A 23,114-nucleotide genomic window follows, 5' to 3' on the forward strand; every position below is an offset into this window, starting at 1 on the left:
GTTCCTACATCTTCTGTGTTCATTCTTCCAACTTTCTTAATTTTGTCTTCATGATACCGCCGTCGGGGTGACAAATGGTCAAATGGGGATGAGAATGGGTCACTGTTTCAACTACATGGAATGCTTGTAGAATAGATTGAATGTATCCGAGGACAAGAAAACTCCTTGGATTAATTCAAGTTTAGATTGATTTTCATTTAATATTTTTCAGCATTGCACATCAATTCCATTTTCGGCCTATTCGTGAAATGATTCGATTAATCTCGAGTTTGACAGGACCACCCGGACCAAAATTTCGTGGTACAGCGACATTGTACTGCATATGTCAAGTTGCTCCCAGGTTGGTGACTGGTTAGCAGTGACATCAGGATGAACGTAAATAAAGCGAGCTTTCTTCTCTCTCTCAGGATAAGACCACAAAACGGCATAATATGCCCCCCATCCTTTTTTTTTGTCTGATGCGCGACTATGAAGCAAGACCATGCTGAGGGTGGCTGGGTTCGATTCCCGTTACCGGTCTAGTTTGTGGGTCTAGGCAATTTTCGGTTTGGAAATTGTCTCGACTTCCCTGGGCATAAAAGTATCATCGTGTTAGCCTCAATGGTAACTCGTGAATGCGAAAATGGTAATTTTGCTTAGAAACCTCGCGACTAATAACCCAAAATGAGAGACGCGTAAACTAGTACTGCTACCCAATATCTCCAAACTGATCTTATGCATAATAAATTCGAACTTCCGAATAGCTTTGTGAAATCCAGCAACCTTATTGATTTAGCAAATTTCAAAATATCTGATCCCGCTGTGGGTACTTAGTCAGTGCATTCCAAGATAAATTTCCAGATAATATATTTGGTTTTCCTAACAGTTTTGTAGCATAGAATATTTCTACATTTCTCTCAGATTTCATTATATCACAGCTCAACTGGTAGTGTCATGTACACTACCGCCGCCTAGTGACTACATGAAGTCTAAATTTGTTTAAATCAAAATCAATGCTCGCAGCATTTTCCGTTGGTCTTCCATACGCACCTTGTGGTTTCACAAACTTTTTTTGGCTGCCTTTCAGACACGCGTCTTCGAGACGCGTCTTGTGATTTTGCAAACCACAAACCATTTTCCGACGGTCTTCGAGACGCGTCTTGTGATTTAGCAAACCACAAACTATTTTCCGACGGTCTTCGAGACGCGCCTTGTGATTTTGTAAACCATAAACCATTTTCCGACGGTCTTCGAGACGCGTCTTGTGATTTTGCAAACCACAAACTATTTTCCGACGGTCTTCGAGACGCGCCTTGTGATTTTGCAAACCACAAACCATTTTCCGACGGTCTTCGAGACGCACCTTGTGATTTTGAAAACCACAATCCATTTTTCGGCGGTCTTTGAGGCGCGTTTTGTGATTTTGGTCTTCGAGACGCGCCTTGTGATTTTGCAAACCACAAATCATTTTTCGACGGTCTTCCAGACGTGCCATGTACTTTTCAAACTAAAATATATCATTCTTTACAATTGAACCACATGAATTAAACTCACCTCATGATATCAGCGACAGGATCCAATAAAAAAAACCCAACCTAATTCACCGAGTAGTGATACTGCCTTTCTCGCATTTAGCCAAGACACCAACCTTATTTGGCCGTAATATGGTTTGCTGTTTGACGATTGACACGCTGAGGTGTGAATCTATAAACACACGCTGAAGGCATCTTACTCAAGCTCCACAATACTCATGATAAGTTTGTGAAAATACCGAAAATGTGTTTAATGCGGGAGCACAATGAGACTAATGTCGCCATTTTTTTTTATATATAATGGATTGTGTTAACAACGGAGATCGAGACAACAAGTTTTTTGTATTGTCTTTATTAGGGAGACTTTCAGCCCGAGGTTGGCTCATCTCCGAAGTTGTTGAAGCCGTAAAACATTGTATGCCACAAGTAAAAGCCCTCTTTGACTAGATAAAAATTTGATTCGTTCTAATTAATACCAATCTGGGAGTTTTTTACTAATCTGGTAAAATTGATAAACACTTCCTATTTATTATCTAATGAAGTTTTGCTATTTAGATTGAATTCTTTCGGCGGTCTTGATAAGTAGCAAATACTTATTTGCACCTACATCCGACGTTTCGGTTGATTTATTTAGACCTTTTCAAAGAGTTATAAGTTTGTATTTTTTATAGTGTTGGTGTGTAAGACACTACACACACTAACAAACAAGGATGTTATGGATCATTCAGTAATCAGCGTTCGATTATTTAGTAGTTTGTCAATAACTTACTCCAGAGGCAAAATTTCAAAATAAGTTGTATGGTGGACTTCTAGTGCAACAGTTTATCTACAACTTTGCGTAACAGTTTGTTGTTTGAATTGCACTAATAACGGAGCTATGGCGCTAGTAGCAGCAACTTATATTGAATGATTGAAATTTTCTTATCATTTAGTATGAGTTATGGTCGCTAGTGCCTTAACTCCTTTAATAGTGGAATTCGAACATCGACTTGTTAGGCAGAGTTATAGAAAAACCTTAGCATTAGAAGTCCACCATACACCACGTATTGAAATTAAGCCTCTGTGATGAGTTATTGATAAACTACTAAATGATCGAACGCAGATTACTAAATGATCGATAACATTCTTGCTAACAAAAATACAAACTCCAGACCTTTTGAGCAGGTTAAATAAATTAACCGACACGTCGGATGTGGGACCAAAAAGCGTTAGCTACTTATTAAGACTGCTATCGCCGAAAGAATTCAATCTTGATAAACACTTCAAAAATACACGCTTATGAATGACAGCACCATTCAATTTACTTCGTGGAATCGTACTTTCCTTAATCTCGAAAGTGTCACAGATGTAGCTTCTCGAACAAACGGCTCAAACATTCAATAAAGACGCGTTGTATACCGCATCCTTGCGTTATCAACAAATTCAACAAATTTCCATCATCACCTGGTTTCGAAAAGGAACAATACAGCTGCCGTCATAACAACTAAGTTCCATAATCCTATTAGTAAATGGCGAACAAACGATGCACTCACCAAAATAGGAGCTTTTGTTTTGGCACGAAACAATAATAAATGATTCATTCGCAGCATAATCCATTGCGGAAATAATAGTTTCGCAACGCATTAAACTGGGCAAGTTTAGTATAGAGGAGCCACGCTTTCCGGAACTAAATTCTAATTCAATTGCTGTTCCCCCCAAAAGCAAATTCAGAACAATAATACTCTGAAACGAGCTTGACACTTGTTTCTAGTAGAATAATTACAGGAAACAGTACTGCTGACGTGGTCTTAAACATGACTGTAAAACAGAGCAACTTTGATAACTTGAGTAACTTGAAAAGATTGTAGCAGTAGTAAGATTGAGGTTTGATTCTGTAGATTGAATAGAATTAAAAAACAATCTCCAGCACGCCTGAATTGAATAATTCTAACACATGTTTGTAGTTTTATGATTTTTAAGAGTTTTTTGATGACTAATTACCTTGCGTTCAGAGATTTGACAACAAACATGTGCCATATGAATAACAATCAAAAACAAAGATACGCATGATATATGTCAAGCCGAAATTGTCTATTTTGCGAATAATGTTGATATAGGAGCATGTTAATAAGAATGCAATAAATACTCTACGTCATCAATGGTTTGAATTATCTGACAAGCTAACTCATGTTTATTGAAATAAAAGTTGATAATTAGTTTTATCGCTACTTGTATGTAAACAGACGATCGTTGTCTTAATAAGTAGGTACAAGTTGAAGCAAACATTTATTTCTGAGTAAATTTGTCCTCTCATACACACATGCTTGATACGCTTTCTAATAGTATTCTCGTCCCATAGAAGCCTAAAAAAAACTTTTCTAAAAATACCGCGATTTACGGTACTTATATTTCACGTAATACATACCATAAATAGCACTCCCTTCCCTTTCATTACTTTCAACGCCGTCGTCATCTCGAAGTTAAGCGAACACTATTATTACTCACAATCATTAGTGACCATCATTTCCTTGGACTGGCTAACTTTTCCTTACAAACATTTTCACACACACACATATTCCTATGTCGGCTTACCCACGATAAAATGCGCTATCGAAGCGCCTGAATGAGGAACAATTAATCATTACACCCATTACGTCGGCGAAAAGCACCAGCTTGAGCTTGACCCTGTACCTAAGTGAAATGCCAACTCATGTGGAGCGACCCGGATACGACTCTCCTCTCCGAACAACCGGTGGTCATGATATCGCAAATTAGAAAAACCATAATTTCTGTCACACAAAATAACCTCAGTGAAAACGACTACGGCCGGCGGCGGGTGAAGGGCCGATGATCCACGCGATGGCAATATAGATAATGAACTTGAATATAGACCATTTGCGTAAGAAGCGGCTGAATGGGATAATCTGCGTTCTGACGGAGGAGTCTTGAAAAGGCGAATCCTTGCATCGAAGGTTGTGGTACAGCTATTTTTTTGAGTGCGTTGTTTTGCGATAAAAAGACACTTCAAGAATTAGAAAGCCAGAAAATGTAACTTTTGTTTAGTAGTATATAAAAATGCGCAAATAATATAAATACCTACATAAATAAATAACTTTACCAAATGGTAGATTGTTCCAATTGTTCTAGTATAATGAGATTTTAGTTGGGAATTAATTATGGATCTATTTTTCTCATTTTATTTAGCTTACACAGTTTGTACAATGGTTCGTTCTTTGTTCAACTTTGCAGAACTTGTACAATTATTATCAATTCTTCAATTTAAATACAGATTTACGGCTCAACTGAACTAAAACAATTTCTTTAATTTGTCCCATTTCAGGAACTAATAACAACATTGTACATAGGATTCCTGGGCCTTATTTTTGCCTCGTTTTTAGTGTATTTAATGGAGAAGGATGTGAAGGAAACCAAATTCAATAACTTTGCTCAAGCCTTGTGGTGGGGTGTGGTAAGTACACTTGACGTTTAAATCCGTGAAATATGTTTGCACTGTTTCGGAGATGTGGGAAGTGCGTGTTCAACCGACGACTCTGGGATACATTTTAAGCCGTTTACCATAACGTGAGCCAAATGCTACGCACCACACGGCGGTGCAAATACCTAATTGAATAATCCCTCCCAGCCGGAAGCTTCGGATTTCGCCAATCGAAGCGATATAAACCAACACCGCAAAGCTGCGAAAGCAGCCAAGTGGCAAAATTTAATCAACGCACTACCCACTTCCTCCGTTTTGAAGGCTTCCAGCAGTGGCAAACAACCAGAAGACGAGCATTCCAATGTTTGACCGAGTCTAACCGCACAACAATTTCCTCGTCTCATTTCTTCCTGCTGCGATGTTCTTTTTTACTATTCGATCCTGTGGACAAATATCGTATGCTGGTGCCAATCGGAATCGTAACGACACCCCGCTGTTTGGAATATTTCCGGCGAATTGGATCCTTTCTTCCCGATCGCCGCATACGCAAACACCACCTACCTGGATGATGTCTGGCTGTCTGGCTGTACCCCACGATCTGGCTCCACACCCAGATAACGCTGTGCACGGTCGGATACGGCGATATGGTACCGGAAACGTGGCAAGGAAAAATTATTGCCTCGTTTTGCGCCTTACTCGGAATCTCATTTTTTGCCCTACCTGCGGTAAGTAATACACGGTTTGGAAATGATTTTGGGTTGGCGGGAAATGGATATAGAGCCACATCACAACTATCATAAAATTGTGGATGATATGGGCAAATATTGAAGGTGAGTCAAGTGTCTTTGTAGTAGTAAACTTTTCTAGAAATATAACGGATGTAAGGCGTCGCTATTGATTACCTTCTAAATTAGTAATTTAATAATCCAATAAGTAAGGCTTTACTAAATTGTACAAAAAGATTGATTTTGATACATAAGGATTTGTGGAGGCGGGTGGCCATGGTCTTTCCGGACTCCTCAAAAATCGGCTTCTAATTAGAACATATACATATATTTAAAATAATTATTCTGATGAAGCTGTATCACTTTAATCAAATTATTTTTTTTTATTTTTTATTTATGTTTTATCTAAAACTCATTTAATTGGAACTTCCGGAGCAATTTCTAGAGAAACTTCCAGAGGAATTTCTAGAGGAACTTCCAGAGGAATTCCTGATGCAACTTCCGGAGGAATTCCTGGAGGAACTTCCGGAGGAATTCCTGGAGGAACTTCCGGAGGAATTCCTGGAGTAACTTCCGTAAGAATTCCTGGAGTAACTTCCGGAGGAATTCCTGGAGGAACTTCCGGAGAAATTCCTAGAGGGATTCCTGAAAGAACTTCCGGAGAAATTTCTGGAGAAGCTCCCGGAAGAATTCCTGGAGGAACTCCCAGAGGAATTACTGGAGGAACTCCCGGATGAATTCCAGGAGGAACTTCCTTCCGAAGGAATATCTGGAAGAATGTCCACAGAAATTCCGAGATGAACTTTCCAACTAACTTGTGAGGAACTTCCTAGGGAATTCGTAGAGGAACTTCTGAATAAATTCTGCAGAAATGTTGTGCGCTTGAAACTAGTTCACGCCAACCCACGCCGCCGACGCCGACGATGGCCAATGGCGTTACGCCGTCATGCCGCCCACAGGTGTCTAGTCATTTTTATCGTCAATAATAAAATTGGCTGCCTGCTGATTAAAAATCATATAATGTGGACATTTGTTTCGGGATTAAATTTTGATATGATTTTTTCAGCAACAATGATTTTTTTTTCAGATTACTCCTTTTTTGCATGTTCGGGAGGAAAGTACACTGTCGCATAAATGTTAAATAAAACCTGATTTTTTTGTAATTTTTTTCTTGGGCATATAACTCATAGTTTCATTGACGCTAAAGGCTCATAATAAAAGTTCTTAATCGACTAAAACAAAACCGTGTAAAAAACTGGGTGTATCCCGGGATGTATTTTAGCAGAAAATCCATCTAGCAGTTTGCGAATACGAACACAATTCATTTTTATAGGAAAAAATTGTAAAAGATTTTTGACACTTATATCATTATCAATTAACTTTTCATCCGAGCAGGGGCTAAACTTTTCCTACGGGGAAATAGCCCCCCCATCTATACGCCAATGGTCTTATCCAATTAATTCTATTTACGGAAGCTCCAGAACCCCAGTTACACATTCGAGGGGAGAAAGCAAAGCATTATTAAGACTGTATGTTTCCGTTCCACATATGTTAACTGTAACGTTTTTATCTCGTGCATGGGCTTTAAAATGTAGCTCAGCATAACAAGCTGTAAACAATTCGATAAGAAAAGTTTCTCAAGCTTAAGAAACGGATTCTCCAAGTGAGCAGCTGAAACTTTCGAGCCCAAAATGGGTAGCAGGGGGCATACCGGAAAACTTTCACCTGTACCGGTCCCTGTGTGTCGATTAGCACAGCGTTGTCCTGTCCGTGAAGCAATAAAATAAAATGAAACATTTTGTTCTTTCATGTAGGTGCTTACATGTAGATTCCTGCTGTTAGAATTAAAGTTTTAATCCAACTTGTTCGAAGTTTAAGTGTTTTTCATTCTTCCTATCCATGGCAGCCAAAATCCTTCCCGTTATCAAAAGTAGGCGCCTGCAACAGTCTCTAAAAGCTTGCTTCTGCTTTCAACAGGCCAAGACGGCTATTACCACCGTTGTTGCCGCCGTAGTCCTCGGAACTAACACGTTGCATTCCGAGCAGATTATACACTCGGGAGTAGGTACTTAAAGTTCACCTTTTCCCCGAGAGCAGCTGGCATCACCGAGTTCTGCGAACCTACCGGAGTCAGAGTACGATTTTCCACCGTGAACGCTGGTCGTAAAATTTAAGCCATTTTTCGCACCCTTTCTTGTTGCTGGATGGCTAGCTGGCTGGCTGCAAAGAGTCGAGCATGTTGCCTGGCGCGCTGTCATGGGAAGCAGAAAAATGGGAAAAAGTTTTCCTCGAAGGCACGTTCGAATCATAAAAATATTCTTCTAAAGAGCTTTTCATGAGTTTCATTATGTGTTTTTTTTTTTTGTTTGTAATTCGAAGAGTGTACTTGTGGAGTCTGACTTTATTTCTTGGCAGCGACAGATTTTTTTTATTCAATTTATAATTAGGAGAGGCTGCCAGGAGCATAACGCAGCTTTTTGGTATATTGAGGTAGGCATTGTCACAAAATATCACCCGAGGATTAAATGATGAGTACGTTTGTTTAACAGTGGCGTAATGCAGAGCTAGGGAGATTTTCAGTAGACCGTTTTGTTTTGTAAAATGATGTAAATTTATTTAAGATTACTTGTTCATACAAAATATTATCAATGTCTATTGTTATCTAAACATCCTTATTATTATTTTTGAATGAGCCAACACTCTACCACAACGAATTACACCACTGACTGCACTGCCAACCATATCGTTTTCAATGTTCCGTTTTTTCCATTTTTCCCCGTAGGGCATTCTTGGTAGCGGTTTCGCCTTGAAAGTACAACAGCAACAACGGCAGAAGCACATGATCCGACGCCGTCAGCCAGCTGCCACGCTGATCCAATCGCTCTGGAGATGCTACGCAGCAGACGAACACTCGCTCTCGGAAGCGACGTGGAAAATTCACCAAGTACCTCTTCCCAGCCCGCCGCCATCGTAAGTAGTGTACTTCCCAGTTCCGCATGTCGTTTTCTCGTGTTTGAACTTTAAAATTTTTCCTTATTATTTTATGTTGTCTTGTTTTCTATCTACCGCTGTATAACCGAACTCAATACTACCGATACCTTTATTACAGTCTCGTTTAACCGTTCAATCTGTTACATGTTATGTCACTATTTTCGTTGTACACTGATTCCATTTTCGTTTACTCTGAATATAAAAAAAACATATACCTTATCAGAACCGTGTTGGCACTTCACAGGAGAAAACAACAAATACCATCCACAAAATGACAAACCCGAAAGGAAAGCGAAACTGTTCTCTTATTTTCAATATACATAAACACAAGCACTTCTTCATGTACCATTTCACACCCCTCAACTCTTTTCTCGAAATAAACCCGGGCACACACACGGACACGATACTCTTTCAACAAATAGAAACTCTAACCTTTGGTTTGAAGGGGGAAATTCGGACAAGGTCGTTATCCTTATCTACTTGGAAGAGGAATTTCATCTGCATAGTTGTTCAGTTTGAAAACTTAGACCGTGTACTACAGAATCGTCAATTCTTGCCCACTCAGCGAAATTATGGACTAGAAGCTAGTTCTATATTAGTTTAAGGACGGATGTTAAGTTTCTGATTCCGGTTTAAGATGGAAACATTCTAATTAGTTCTTTTGATTAACGGATTACACGGCCTTATTACCTATACCTATGATATATGTTTGACTTTATTCTTTATATTATATAAAAATTAGTTTGCATTTCCTTTGAGGCAATATAACACACGAACGGATGGACCGATTTGCAAGATTTCTTCACTTATCGTCATTAACATAAAATCATAGGGTAAATTGACATTAAGAATGTCAAATGTAACAACAAACCCGAGCAACGCATGGTACGTTCTGCTAGTAGGGGAACTGTTCCGATCTCAATCTCACTGTACATATATCCATCTCATCGCTAAACAAAGAAATACGGCATCAAATTCGTCGCTTCCTTTTGTCAACATGCGTGCTCACTGCTGAAAAAAATCACAAAAATAATAAACAAATTCAATTCCGTTCCATTGCTTTGTTTTTGATGGAATGGAAATAGGAGCTATGAGATGAAGTGGCGAACCGTTCCCCTACTTAATATATTTTGGGTTTTGATTCGTAGAATAAATCGTTTCGAAGATCACAAGATCAGAATTACAACAGAGGATATCAACATTTGAAAAAGGCGTAATAGCTAAAATTTATTCCTTCTGATTCCTCGTCTACATATTAAGCTTTATATGTGGCCGAACAATTAGAAGGAATAAATTTTGGCTGTTACGCCCTTTTCAAATGTTGGTCTAGATATAATTATTTACCAGAAATAAAATGTCTCCATATTGTCTTTCTCAAACTAAGATTTCCATTCGTTTTCTAAGTGAATTAAAATAATGGGAAAGATGTCCCATTCATTCCAACTTATCATGTACCATGCGCCTCCACGCTGTTAACACTAAAAAAATGAAAATCGAACTCTTTATGGATTCCAACGATGGGTTTCGGACTGAATTAGGGAAAGAGGTCCCAAAACGCCCCTCTCACCTTTTGGATATTTTCTCATATTTACCTTGTTTGAGATGGGCGTAACAAAACTAGACCTAGAATTAAGAAGGTTAGACAAAAAAGAGACAAAATAATGAAAAGGAACATTTCACATTTATCATTAACGCCCCAGTGGCTAAAATCGTGTTTTGAGCGCGTTTATTTAATATTACCTTTATTATTCAATTTGGCGTAATAGTGTATTCGAGACATTTTATCATTAAGTTAATGCGTTTCTTTGGAGATATTCAGCTTACTGATAAATCCCCCTAAAAGTGAGATGAAAAATTCAATTTTTCCACTTCACAACATATAAGGTTTGACTCTTCATAAAAGTTGTAGCAAAAGTTTTGCTGGAAACCTTTGTCGAAGGCATTAAGTTAGTAATTCCGTTACTTTTGGAGATTTTTATTCGTTTTATGCAGACAACCCCTTGAAAATGTTGTTTTCGTCATATATTTCTTACTTTAATTTATAATTTTTTTGCATGTTCTAAAAAAGTTTAGATAATATTAAAATATTAAAAAAAAAGTTATAACAGTTCTATGGAATTTTTTAGTTAGATTTGATTTATTTGCTATTTGACAACGGGCAAATTGTGGCAGTCAATCTCATGCGTATAACAAAGTACAAGTAATGAACTTTAAAATAATACCTGAACTGTAGAGTTGTAACGGAATGTCAATGTTTCATCAAAAACCATTTCCTACTATGCAAGATAGAAATCCATCACCCATAACAAGGAGTTGATGAACCAATGCACCATGCGTCTCCATATGCTTATACATCGAACATGTTTAAAACTTGTTGGCATAAAAATCATTAAATCTCCAAAAGTAGGTGCCTTCGACAAAGTTTTTCAGGAGAACTTTTGCTACAACTCTCGTGAAGACGTATACCTTCCATATTGTGAAGTGGAAAAAATAAATTTTTCATCTCACTTTTAGGAGGATTGATCATAAGTCTAAAAACCTAAATCTTCGTCTAAACGCTAAATCACATAATAAAAGTACTATTAAATAAACGCGCTAAAAACACGATTTTAGTCACCGTACAGAGGGACTAACTTAAAATATACTACGCGTCTCCATGCACTGTCCAGACCCGAATGCTGATGCGCCAACGCGTGATGTTTTGTTCCCTAAGTGCTGCTAGCTGAAAGGCGTTTTACCTCATGAGTTTTAAAGGTTCCCCCAAACACACGCGACGCGACAGTAGCGACGCGATTCTATCACTTGGCGACAGCGATTCTGTCGCCGTTGGTATGGAAGCGTAAATAGAACATTGCCTGCAGCGACCCAACGATAGAATCGCTGCGACTAGTTGTCGCCGTCGCGGCGATGAAATCGCTTAGGTCTGGGGGAGCCTTAAGGCAGCAGAATACCACCACTTTTTGATAAAAAAATATGTTCAAGTTTTTTCAATATCTTCAAGTTTAAGATCAGCAGCTAGTTATAATGTTTAACTGTTGTTTGAGGTAAAAAAAAACATGAAAATCGTTACAACTAAGACAATAAAGCAGTCTTTGCTCAGTTAGAGCACATTGCCCCCCTTCCCCTATTGAATTGCCTAACGATCGGTGATATGGCACGGGCGAACAACATCTAGAAAACAATGTTCTTATTTAATACTAGCAGACCCGACGAACTTCGTTTCGCTTGAAATTGAGTTTCGAACCACCACAGAAATACAGTGTCGGACAAAACTATTAGACCAGAACTCGTTTTTTATACAAAATGATCAACTTTGGAGGGCTGTATCTCGGCTTGTAATTGACCAATCGAGCTGAAATTTTGGCTGCTTGGGGGATACACATTTACACAGGATACACATTTTTCGGACCATGGACTTCAAACTTACAGACCTATAAAAGGTAAATTCTCGGCAGCCAATATTGCAGCTCGATTGGTCAACTACAAGCCGATATAAGGCCGTCCAGAGTTGATCATTTTGTATGAAAAACGGCCCCTGGTCTTATACTTTTGTCCGACACTGTATATCTTCCCTTCCAAAACATCCACTGATTTGGTTATATTTGCTTGATTAATTCTCGAGTTATGAAAAAAAAAATGTTCCATTTGTAAGGGGGCTTTCCAAAGGGGTAGGGGTCTCGAACCATCTTAAGAATCCTCCCCGGCCCCAAAAACCTCTGCATACAAATTTTCACGCCGATCAGTTCATTAGTTTCCGAGGCTCAGCCAGACAGAAATTAATTTTTATGTATTCTCGACAGAGCCGTAGCGTGGACTCCCAGCGCCCTTGGTGAAACCTTTGTTGAGCACTAAGGGAAATAAAATGCAATTTTACATTTGGAGAACAATTTGAATCTTCCAAAAAAGAAGTAAGATGAGAAAACACAATGTCCATGTGGATTGAAGAAAAAAAAACTTTTTTTTTATTCTTGCGATACTTTTTGAAACAATTAATTTGAGGAACTTTGCAGAGACGGGTTTGAAGTTCATAAAAAAAATTAAACTTCTTTACGGCCGTTTCTAAAGTACATCAAGGGTTTGAGCAGATTTTAAAAATATAAACATTATAGATGTTTGAAACAAACAGCGCGAAGGAGGGCTCAAATCATTAGTCTTTTTCGTGAAGCACTAAATGAATATTTTCTTTATGGTTTCTGTCAATGTTAAAAAATTATTAATGCAGTAAGTAATGTTCGTTTTGTTGTACTCGTTTAAGTACTAGAAATATGAACAAAAAAGCTAACGCGAATCAAAGAAACAGATTTTTCCCAGAAGTCATGCACTGATAGATCTCATTGGTTCAAATAAATCCAACTCTTAAGTGAATCGATCAATGCTCGTAATCACTACCAGACCTATTTGAATCGAGGAAAATTTAACACTAGAGCATGGTTTGCAGAAATCGCTCTCAATAGATAACGAACAACGATAAAAGAGAGGCAAAAACTGTTCCGAATCATAACAAGCCATGAAAACAAATTTTTCAAACTTGTATACAAGTGCGAAAAACAGAAAAATGGTGATTTCAGCTTTGTTTTCGCTCTTTTTGTGTTGGTTACTGCACGGACAGCTGTGTAGAACAAGTTGAAATGCATCATCAGAGCCAGTGCTCCTCGCATTTGGAGCTTTCTAAAAGAAATTTATCATGTGGTATAGCCTCCCGAATCAGTTCTCTATCATGACAGCTTGCGAAAAAAGTCTCTCGCGGTATGCTACATATCGTATATGTCTACATAGATGATAAGTGAGAGACTTGTTCATTCTCTTTAGGATTCAATCCCTGCACTAGAGTGGTTCTGAGTCAGACTTCTGACGATGGTTGGCCAAACCAAATACTCGCCAAATTCGCATTTTGAAAAACCTACTTGAAAGTGGGTTGTTTGGAGGCCAGAATTGCCTTCGGGCTTTGTCGGATCAAGAAAATTAAATTCTGGAGTAAGTCTATGGATGGTTTGGAGATACCACTGGACCTAGTTAGGTAAATGAAATTCAGATCTGGAGCTGGTTGAATGATGTTTTGAATCGCTATCGGATCTAGTCGGATAAAAAAATCTAAATCTGACATGGCTTGGTCGGTGGTTTGAAGGAACTAATAGACTTAGTTAGGTCAATTGAAACCAAATCTAGAGTGAATTGAACGATGGTTCAGGTCTAATCACTATTAGACCTTGTCGGATTAGGTGGGTTGGTTGTTGGATGAAATCACCATCGGATCATTCCGGATCAAAGAATATCCAGTTTTGGATTGGTGTTTCGGTGTTGAACTTAATCTTATGTTAAAAAAACACCTTGATAAATAGTAATAAAAAAAAGTTCTGGATGGGGCCGGTTGGTGGTTTGAAGGCACTTATGCACATGATTGAGCCAGTTCACGTGAGGGCCATGTGCCACAGCCCGATATGTGTGAGGATATAAATAGGACCCTTTACAAACGAGCGTGAGGTGATCCAAAGCACTACGAAGAGCACCCGAATGGCGATGTGGCAGATAACGGTGGCAGTATGGCTAGGAGCACGCACGCAGGACATACGACTTCCGGCTCCGAATCATCAGGAAATCCAGGAGGAGATCGGCCGACTGAGAAACAGCAAAGTCCTGGAGCTGACGAACTTCCAGGAGAGTTGTTTAAACACGGTGGTGAGGCACTGGCTAGAACGCTGCGCTGGGTAATTACCAAGGTTTGGGAGGATGAGGCTCTGCCGCAGTAGTGGATGGAAGGTATCGTGTGTCCCTTCTACAAAAAGGGCGATAAGCTGGATAGTAGCAACTACCGCTCAATCACATTGCTGAACGCAGCCTGACACCAATTGCAAGAAAGTTTGTGGGGCAGTACCAGGCGGGATTTATGGGTAAACGCTCTACCACAGATCAGGTGTTCGCCATACATCAAGTATTGCAGAAATGCCGCGAATACAACGTGCCCACACGTCATCTATTTAATGACTTTAAAGCCGCATATGATACAATCGATCGGGACCAGCTATGGCAGCTAATGCATGAACACGGATTTCCGGATAAACTGACACGGTTGATCAAAGCGATGCTGGATCTGGTGATGTAATTCGAGTTACAGGGGCATTCTCGAGTCCCTTCGAAACGCGCGGAGGGTTACGGCAAGGTGATGGTCTTTTGTGTCTGCTATTCAACATCGCTCTGGAGGGAGTAATACGAAGTGCAGGGATCGACACGAGTGGTACGATTTTCATGAAGTTCGTCCCCCCAAAGTTTGTATTGGTAGTAACGAAATCGAGGTGGTAAAAGAATTCGTGTACTTCGGCTCACTGGTGACCTCCGTTAATGATACCAGCAGAGAAATTCGGAGACGCATAATGACCAACGCACACTGGGAGTTTTCGAAAGGAAAGTGCTTCGTACCATCTATGTTGGGGTGCAGATCGCGGAGAACCTATTGGGATCTGTTGGGAGAACCATCCATCGTTCTTCAGCTTAGAATATGTTTGTACATATAAAATCTACGATTTGCTAATTTAGTTTCAATATAAAGTTTTGCTTCTGAGTAACACCGTAATCAGGATTAAGAGTAATATTACGAAAAATTCCCGGGAAATAGAACATTTCCTATCCGAAGTCCTGGGACAAGAAAAAGTGCCCGGAAATTGACACTCTAACACCTAGGCATTGGGATTGATCGATTTTTTATTAGCTTTACGTGATGGACATGGATAAAAGACAACGCAACCTTTCGCCTTTGCCAAGGCTCAAACGAGCTCAAACTAGCGTGAGTTTCCAGTTCGGATAAGGAACTCCAGAGATCCATCAGCGCTAGCGGAGTTTGGAGTATTTGTTTGCGCGCTTCTTTATAGACCATACATGAGCATGATTTACTGCTAATGGTTGCTACTCAGTTATTGTCAGGTCAGCTGTAATGACTTCCTTAATGTGTAAAAACTTGCGATTTAAAATAATGCAATACTAATATCCTCGAGAAAAATATTTTGTATTTCCTCGGAAAGCTCTTCTAAAATTCCTTAGGAAAATATTTTGAATTTCATCAAGAAATTCTTTTAAGTTTCCTCAGACGATTCTTTTGGATTTCGTCGGGATTTTTTTCTAAATTTCCTCGGAAAAGTCTACTGAATTTTCTCGGAAAATTCATTTCAATTAATCTGGAAAACTCTACTGAATTTCTTATGAACCTTCTCAGAAAACTCACCTGAATTATTTTTTTTGAGTTTTATTGGCAAATTCTATGAATTTTTCTCAAGATTTTTGTAGTTTCCAGGAATTTTTTTCTAAATTTACATATTATGAATTTTCGAGGAAATTTCTTCGCAAATACCTTGGAATAAAAATCCACAATTCTTCAAAAATCCCTTAAGAATTCCTTCAGAATTTGTTCGGGAATTTCTTCTGAGATTCCTTGAGAAATTCTTCTAAATTTCTATGGGAAATTCTTCCAAATTTCTTTGGGAAATTCTTTTAAATTTCGGAAATTATTCCAAAATTACTCTGGAGCGTGTGCTCTTGTGTTATTTTATCTGACGCCACCGGATGTATATATAGGTAGGAGAGTGAAGCAGTGCACTTAATTTTTTTTTTAGAAAACCCTTCTAAATATCCTCGAAAAAAAATGTTTTGTATTTCCTCGGGAAATTATTTTGAATTTCATCAATAAATTCTTTTAAGTTTCCTCGGACGATTCATACGAATTTCCTCGGGAAATTCTCTAAATTTACTTGGAATAGTCTACCGAATTCTCTAGGGAATTTTTTTTTATAATTTATCTGGAAAATCTTTCTAAATTTCTTCTGAACCTCCTCGGAAAACATCTCTGAATTTCTTTTCTGTTTTTTCCGAGATTTATTGGCAAATTCTTTGGAATTTCCTCAAGATTTTTGTAGTTTCAATGGATTTTTTTCTAAGTTTATGCTGAATTTTTATAGGAAATTTCTTCGGGAACACCTAGAAAAAACACATTTCTTAAGATTCCTTTACAAATTCTTCTAAATTTCTTCAAGAAATTCTTCCGAATTTCTTTGGGAAATTCTTCTAAATTTCATCGGAAAATTATTCTAAAATTTCTCTGGAAGATTCTCTTGAATTTTCTCGGGAAATGCTGCTGAATTTTGTCGCAATTTTTTTCTGTATTTCTTCAAGAAACTTTTCTTTCATTGGGAAAATCTGATTTTTTTTCGGGAATGCTTCTCTCAAATTTCCTCGTAAAATTCTTTAGAGTTTCTTTGGTAAAATCTTCAGAATTTCTTTTAAATTTCCTCGGTCCTGTCTTGGAAACTCTTCCCAGGTTTCCACGGAAAATCCTTCGAATTTCTTCTAGAGACCGAAAATACGCAGTAAGGTATGGGCTGAATGTGGAGATTTTTTAGCCAATGTAGTGGCTCCCAAATAATATGTCTGGTTGTTTAGTTTGCTTAACAGATGAATAGCATAGGCTAATTACAAAACGGATTACCCTTCTGAGCCATCTTACTATCTGTTCATTGATTCAATATAAGCGTTATAAAGAAATGAGCTGTGGCAGATGATGTAAGAACATGGTTTTCCGGCGAAACTTCTTGCGAAAAATAACCCATTTCGATGATGAATTGACGCCGGGTGATGCGCTTTCCTATTTGCTGTTTATCAATTTTTTTGTGACGTTTTAGATAGTAAAGTTACTCAAAGCGAATCAGTAACACTGATTCTGAACAATGCTCTTGTTATTATTTTGGCAACAATCCTTAACTATAACCCATAACTGTCGTATTCCAGCCGAAAACGGCTGAATGGAATCCGCCGTTGAAGAGCGGTGCGACTGTTCGTTTTAAAATTCGACAACAAACTGCCGGTGCAATCTTCGTCGTTTCTACTCAACCCGATGGCGCTACCAACACCATCTCACACTGCACAACCATGCACAGATTCTTTCTCTATCGTGATTAGTGCATATGCAAAATTGAGAGTTCGAATCAAGTCTAATGTAAAACTTGTAACATTGTACGGTAAATTGGGGCACGCGAAATATGTGATTTCACGATTGGTATATTTGATTGCTTATGTTTAATGTACTATCCGCAATAGCAGAATCAATTCATAGTCTAGAATCACTTATACAAACTAAAGTCATTAGCTGCTTACTCTGAATACTACATCTTTCTCCTTCCCTACTCTTTGAACTTTGTGAGAATATGATTTCAATTTTATAAATATTTCATTATAAAGAAAAATCATACCCAAATTGCTTCAAAATAAATTAAAACAATTCTTAATATTGTAGTACCATCAACATCTAATGCAAAGAAGAACAAACTTGATATGTTAAGTACCGTCATACGTTTGCTAAAACTAATAATGATTGTGGGTCACATATTAATTTTTTTTCGGAATTCTACTTGCTCTTGCACAATTCAGAATACACAAAAAATGCCCGGAGTCCTGCTTGGTACTCGCAAAGAGCAATCCTCTATAGAACTTGCAAACGTAGTCCTACGTCAACATTCTTTGGGGTTTTACTCACTCTGGAATAAATTTAAAAAAACGCCTCGGAGTCCATTTGCAAAATGTATTCCTTCATAGAAGCCACAGACGGAATCCTACGTCAACATGTCTCGGAGTTCTACTCGCTCCGGAACGAACAAAATTGTCCCGCTCTGCATTCGTGTGGTCTTCTATAGAATACCCAGACGAACATGTCTTGGAGTTGCATCGGAATCCTGCTCTGCATTCGCAAAGTATACTCTTCTATAGGATACACAAACGATGGCCTACCTCAAAATGCCTTGGAGTTCTACTCGCTCCGGAATAACCAAAAATGCTTTGGAGTCCTTCACATTCGCAAAGTGTACTCTTCCATAGAATACACAGACGTATTCCTACGTCAAAATGCCAAAAAAATTTAATCACTTCGGAATGAACACAAAATGGAATAAACACAAATTTTCTCGGAGTCGTGCTCTGTATTCGCAGAGGTCCTCTATAGCATACCTAGACGTAGTCCAGCGTCAACATGTTTCGAAGTTCTACTCGCTCCGAAAAAGAAACAAAAAATGTCTCGGGATCTTGCAATGCATTCGCAAAGTGTACTCCTCTATAGACTACCCAGATGCAGTAATACGTCAAAATGTCTCTGATGTTTACTCGCTCCGGAATGAACACAAAATGCCTTGGAGTCCTGCTTTGCATTTTCAAAGTAAACTTGTTTTGTTGAATACACAGACGTAGCCCTACTTTAACACGCATCGAAGTTTTACTCGCTCCGGAATAAACACAAAAATTCCTCGACGGTCTGCTTCACACTTAAATCCAGAATTACAGCTCGGTAATATTTTTTACTGATTTTATCCTGTAAAAGTAATTTTGAACCGAGAGATCAGTAAAGTATGAAGAATTAACCGACGTTCGTAAACATTTTTGCCGACCTCTCAGCATCATAAAATGAAATACAGTAATTCGGTAGAATATTTTACCGATCTACTCCGTATTATAAAAATCTACCAGACTTGTCAAAAAATATACCGATCGGTCAGTAAAAAATATTCAAGTTACTGTGTGCTCGGTAAGTTTTTTTCCGAGCTCTCTGTTTTCGGCCAACAAGCGTGGAGCTTGATGTGACGCCATGTTTCTTTTCAATCAGAAGCGGCTGACTACGGTTCTGTTGGATTTCAAGGATGCATGTAAGTAAACGCGATAACTTTTGGCAATGTTTCATTTGCTTCTAAAATTATATTTTCTGAATTTTCAGCTAATTGGCTACTAAAAACTCCCCATCACTTGTACGATGGAATTTTTTTCATAGCGGAAGCAGCTGACATGAGTAACCGACAAATCGTGATAAATAGGTCGGCGTAACAGAAATGCTTTGCAGCATTTTTTAAAGACTTTAAAAATTGAAATATATTGATGTTATTCAAATTGGACAGGAATAAATAATTGGCTTAAATGAAATTGTTTGTGTTTTCTTTTTCAATAATGAGTTTCAGTACAATTTCCATTTTATTCGCTTATTTGGGATACAAAAGTGTGCTCCATTTTTACAGATCCACCTGTATTCTGTTTTACCGAGTACTCAGTAATCTTTACAGTTCTACTCGGTAATTATTGACATTTCACCAGCTTAGAAGGTGAACCGAGCACTCGGTAATCAAAATTGATTACCGAGGTGACTACCGAGAGCTCAGCTGTTGAGAAATCGGTAATTCGTTTACCGAGCCCGGTAAATAAATTTAAGTGTGTTCGCATTCACATAGTCATTAGCTGCTTACTCTGAATACTACAATAACTTTATGTGATTGTTCACCTAGAAAAGTTTTAAAATCAGTTACCCGAAGTTGTCCACAAATCGGCATTAATTGAGTTTCTTGTTTCTTCTTTATAGGGAAGTGAACTGAAGTCAAATCTTATACCTTTTTTGCATTTTGATTAAACATAATAGTTATTAGCCAATTACATCACTTCCGCACTACCAACAAGCATTTATTAAATTTGCTCGATAGATAGACAGTTCAACAGTTCAATTGATTGAGATTTGACTTCCCCTTTTTTGTTGTTATTGTTAAATTGATGACTGGGACCAATGTGATCCATCTTGTCTCGGCTTCACTTTTTGCGTAACTCTATATAATAGAGCATTTTGGTTCACTATTGATAAAAGAATATAATCATAAAAATATGAAATATTTCGTAAGTTAAAGTTCATAAATAATAAGTTGAGAAAGTTTCAGTGGTTTAAGAACTTCGGAACAACAATGTATACCTTTCATTTAAATCATTACTGTCGAATTTTTCATACATTTCACTACATTTTGCCTTTATTTTATTACAGTTCAACCTTTCTTATATCTGATTTATCGTATTTTCCAGATCCGATTACTGGGATCTACTGCTCGAAAGTCTAAACATCCATAGGTGGGGTAACTTTTTTTCGTGTTGGTTTCCTTTGGTTGGGTTCGTTTTATACGTTGCTTTCACTCCAGACAAAAAAAAACTAATCCCACCGACAGCCACCACCGCTGACTGTGTGGGCTTGCTCTGGTTTTGTTTTGTGGTCTAATTTTCGTCCCTTTCGTCATGCTGCGTTGGTGAGGTGGTTTAAATGTGGGACGACTCCACCGTATCCTAACTCTTTTCCAGGAGGTCAAACTCAAAGGACACGATCTCCGTTTTGTATGCAGTGCATTTAATAGGTTTTTGTGTTTTTTGGTTTTTTTGGAGTTTTGTTGGAATTCTTGTTTTTGTTTTTTAATTGTCTTTTGCGTTTATTTTTGAAAAATCTTTTAAATTCCATTACATCCTTTTTTGTTTAGAACATTGGAAGGCTCGTCCTAAGAAGCAAATGTCAAATCCATTCGAGGGTTTCGAAAGGCGAAGCGCATTTTTGATACGCCTACATATTTATCATGGCTAAAAAAGACGTATCGAAGCTTGACTGTGACTCAAATCTTTAATCTGAAAGTTTTGCATACAAACCAAAAATAGATCAAAAGTCATTATGCCGCTAACGGTATTTATGATATACATAATTATCTTTTAATTCAAATCTAATCATCACCATCCGTTTGATCTCCAGCCGTCCGTGCCATCTTAATAAGCTTCTTTCAAGCGAAGAACCTACTTCCAGCTGCCAATTAGCGTAATCAGTATAATTCGATCGATCAGCACACTCAAACAAAACCTCCTCAGGCACAGTGAATCGATTCTCGAAGTGAAAAAAAAGCAAGAGCTATTTGATTGGATTAAGAATCAACCATTGTATTGAGACAGCACGGTTCGACCATTTGTTGAAATTAATACCAAACGAAGAACATCATGGGAGAAGAACCGGATTTCCTCAAACAAAAGAGCTCAAAGACTAACTTGTTACGATGCGGACCTGGATTGCAGTGGAGGACAAAATAAAAAGACCACATTTCTCAATTTAACAATTTTGGCTAAAATTATCATATATTCTTCAATTGTATTCCCTCGAGCATTCTTTCTAATAATATCAAAAAAAAATTGTCTGCAGAGGAACATGTTCAATTAATAACTGTATTAGTTAGACCAAGATCCATCCAGAATAGAGCTATTATCAAACTACTAACTTTAAAAAAATCCTACCATTCGAAAAACGAATTTGTGCTAATCGAAAAACATCTTTTGTGTGTATTCACCACTGTACGGTGGGAAGTTGGTCCCATTCAGATTGCACTGGGCAAAGCATAGCGAGAGAGCGAATCCTTTTATCTGAAACACGATATCTTTGATGTAAACTTAGCGTAGGTCAAAGTCGTCGGGAAGGATGTGTCCCACTGTTAGCGAAGGCAGAGTTCGAGTGGGTGTGAGCGGTGATTCCGCTGCGATGTAGATTAGATCTGATATACCTCCATGTGTATTTGGCCAATGGGAAGAGAATCCACTTTCATCGATATCACCGCATGGGGATTAGTGTTTTTATTCGAACTAATCAAATGGTTTAGGATGCTTGTGGAGTTCATCGATGCGGAATAGTGACCGGATGGGGTGATTCCTGCAGTAAAGTTTTTGTCGCAATAGAAGTAAAGCATATTTAGATATAATTTGCGATAAGATTCCTTTTAAAGAGGCATTCTTATCTTTCTGAAAAGTTTAAGAAGATCTAAAGTTCTTTAGAAATTGATCGAAGTCAAGATAGATGATAAATATTTGTTGCGAAATATACAAAAACGCATCTTGCCGGGAAGCGATAAAAATACAAAGCAGGTAGCTGGTTTTGAATGCCGGTCCAGACCTCTTTGGGCATAAAAATATCCATACTATACACATGATATACGAATGCATAGTAGTTTGAGTCATTTACAATACTCATAGTGGGCCAACATGCCTTTTGAAGTTGTTACTTAAATCATTTCAAGAAAAAATAGAGCTCTACAGAATGAGCCAGCAATATTGACCACAGAAACACAAATACTTGGAAACCCAGAAACAAAGTAAAAAGTACAAGCACAACCAAAACAAGCCGTTGATTGTCACCCAAAATTATATCCATTGATTCTCATACAGCTTTGCTTCTGGTTCCATGGCATGCATAATAAAATGAAAACGATCCCATTCGCCTTCCATCACTCTATTCTGAAGTCACAAAATATCCCGACATCCAGAGTGTATGAAAGAGGTTACTGATTACTCGAATAGTCTCCCTTCCACCCTTGAAGTGGAAACAATGTGCAAAAAACTACCACTGCAGGCATTTTTGCCTTTTCTTCCGATGTCACCTCACCCGTCGTCACAAAAAAAACTGCTACTGGCAAAATCTCAAGACGTGGACAGACACGTCAGCGCAAAGCTTTCGGCCCGACAACGCGCTGCCCCGTCGCCATAACCAAAGCGCTAGTAATGGAATTTACTTGTAATGCCAAAAATTGTCGGAGGAGGCGAATCATCGACCCGTTTATACGTGGCCTAAAAAGCGTTCACCCGGAAGAATTTTCGTTCGATGTCCCAAATTAAGTTACCTGCTTG

At 38.2% G+C, this 23,114-nt stretch overlaps 1 protein-coding gene across 2 annotated transcripts in view; it reads left to right on the plus strand.

Annotated features, from left to right (window-relative positions):
• Positions 1–23,114, plus strand: part of LOC134210927 (potassium voltage-gated channel subfamily KQT member 2-like) — a 685,380-nt gene that overhangs the window by 414,423 nt on the left and 247,843 nt on the right. The window contains exons 6-9 of one of the 2 annotated variants that reach the window (XM_062687367.1): positions 4,831–4,959; positions 5,541–5,651; positions 8,434–8,621; positions 20,499–20,543. In XM_062687367.1, the coding sequence (XP_062543351.1) occupies positions 4,831–4,959; positions 5,541–5,651; positions 8,434–8,621; positions 20,499–20,543 (473 nt within the window). The remainder of the gene's footprint in view (positions 1–4,830; positions 4,960–5,540; positions 5,652–8,433; positions 8,622–20,498; positions 20,544–23,114) is intronic. The other variant, XM_062687366.1, reaches the window with a different exon arrangement.

This window comes from Armigeres subalbatus, chromosome 2 (genome assembly GCF_024139115.2).
Source record: "Armigeres subalbatus isolate Guangzhou_Male chromosome 2, GZ_Asu_2, whole genome shotgun sequence".
Lineage (NCBI taxonomy): Eukaryota > Metazoa > Arthropoda > Insecta > Diptera > Culicidae > Armigeres > Armigeres subalbatus.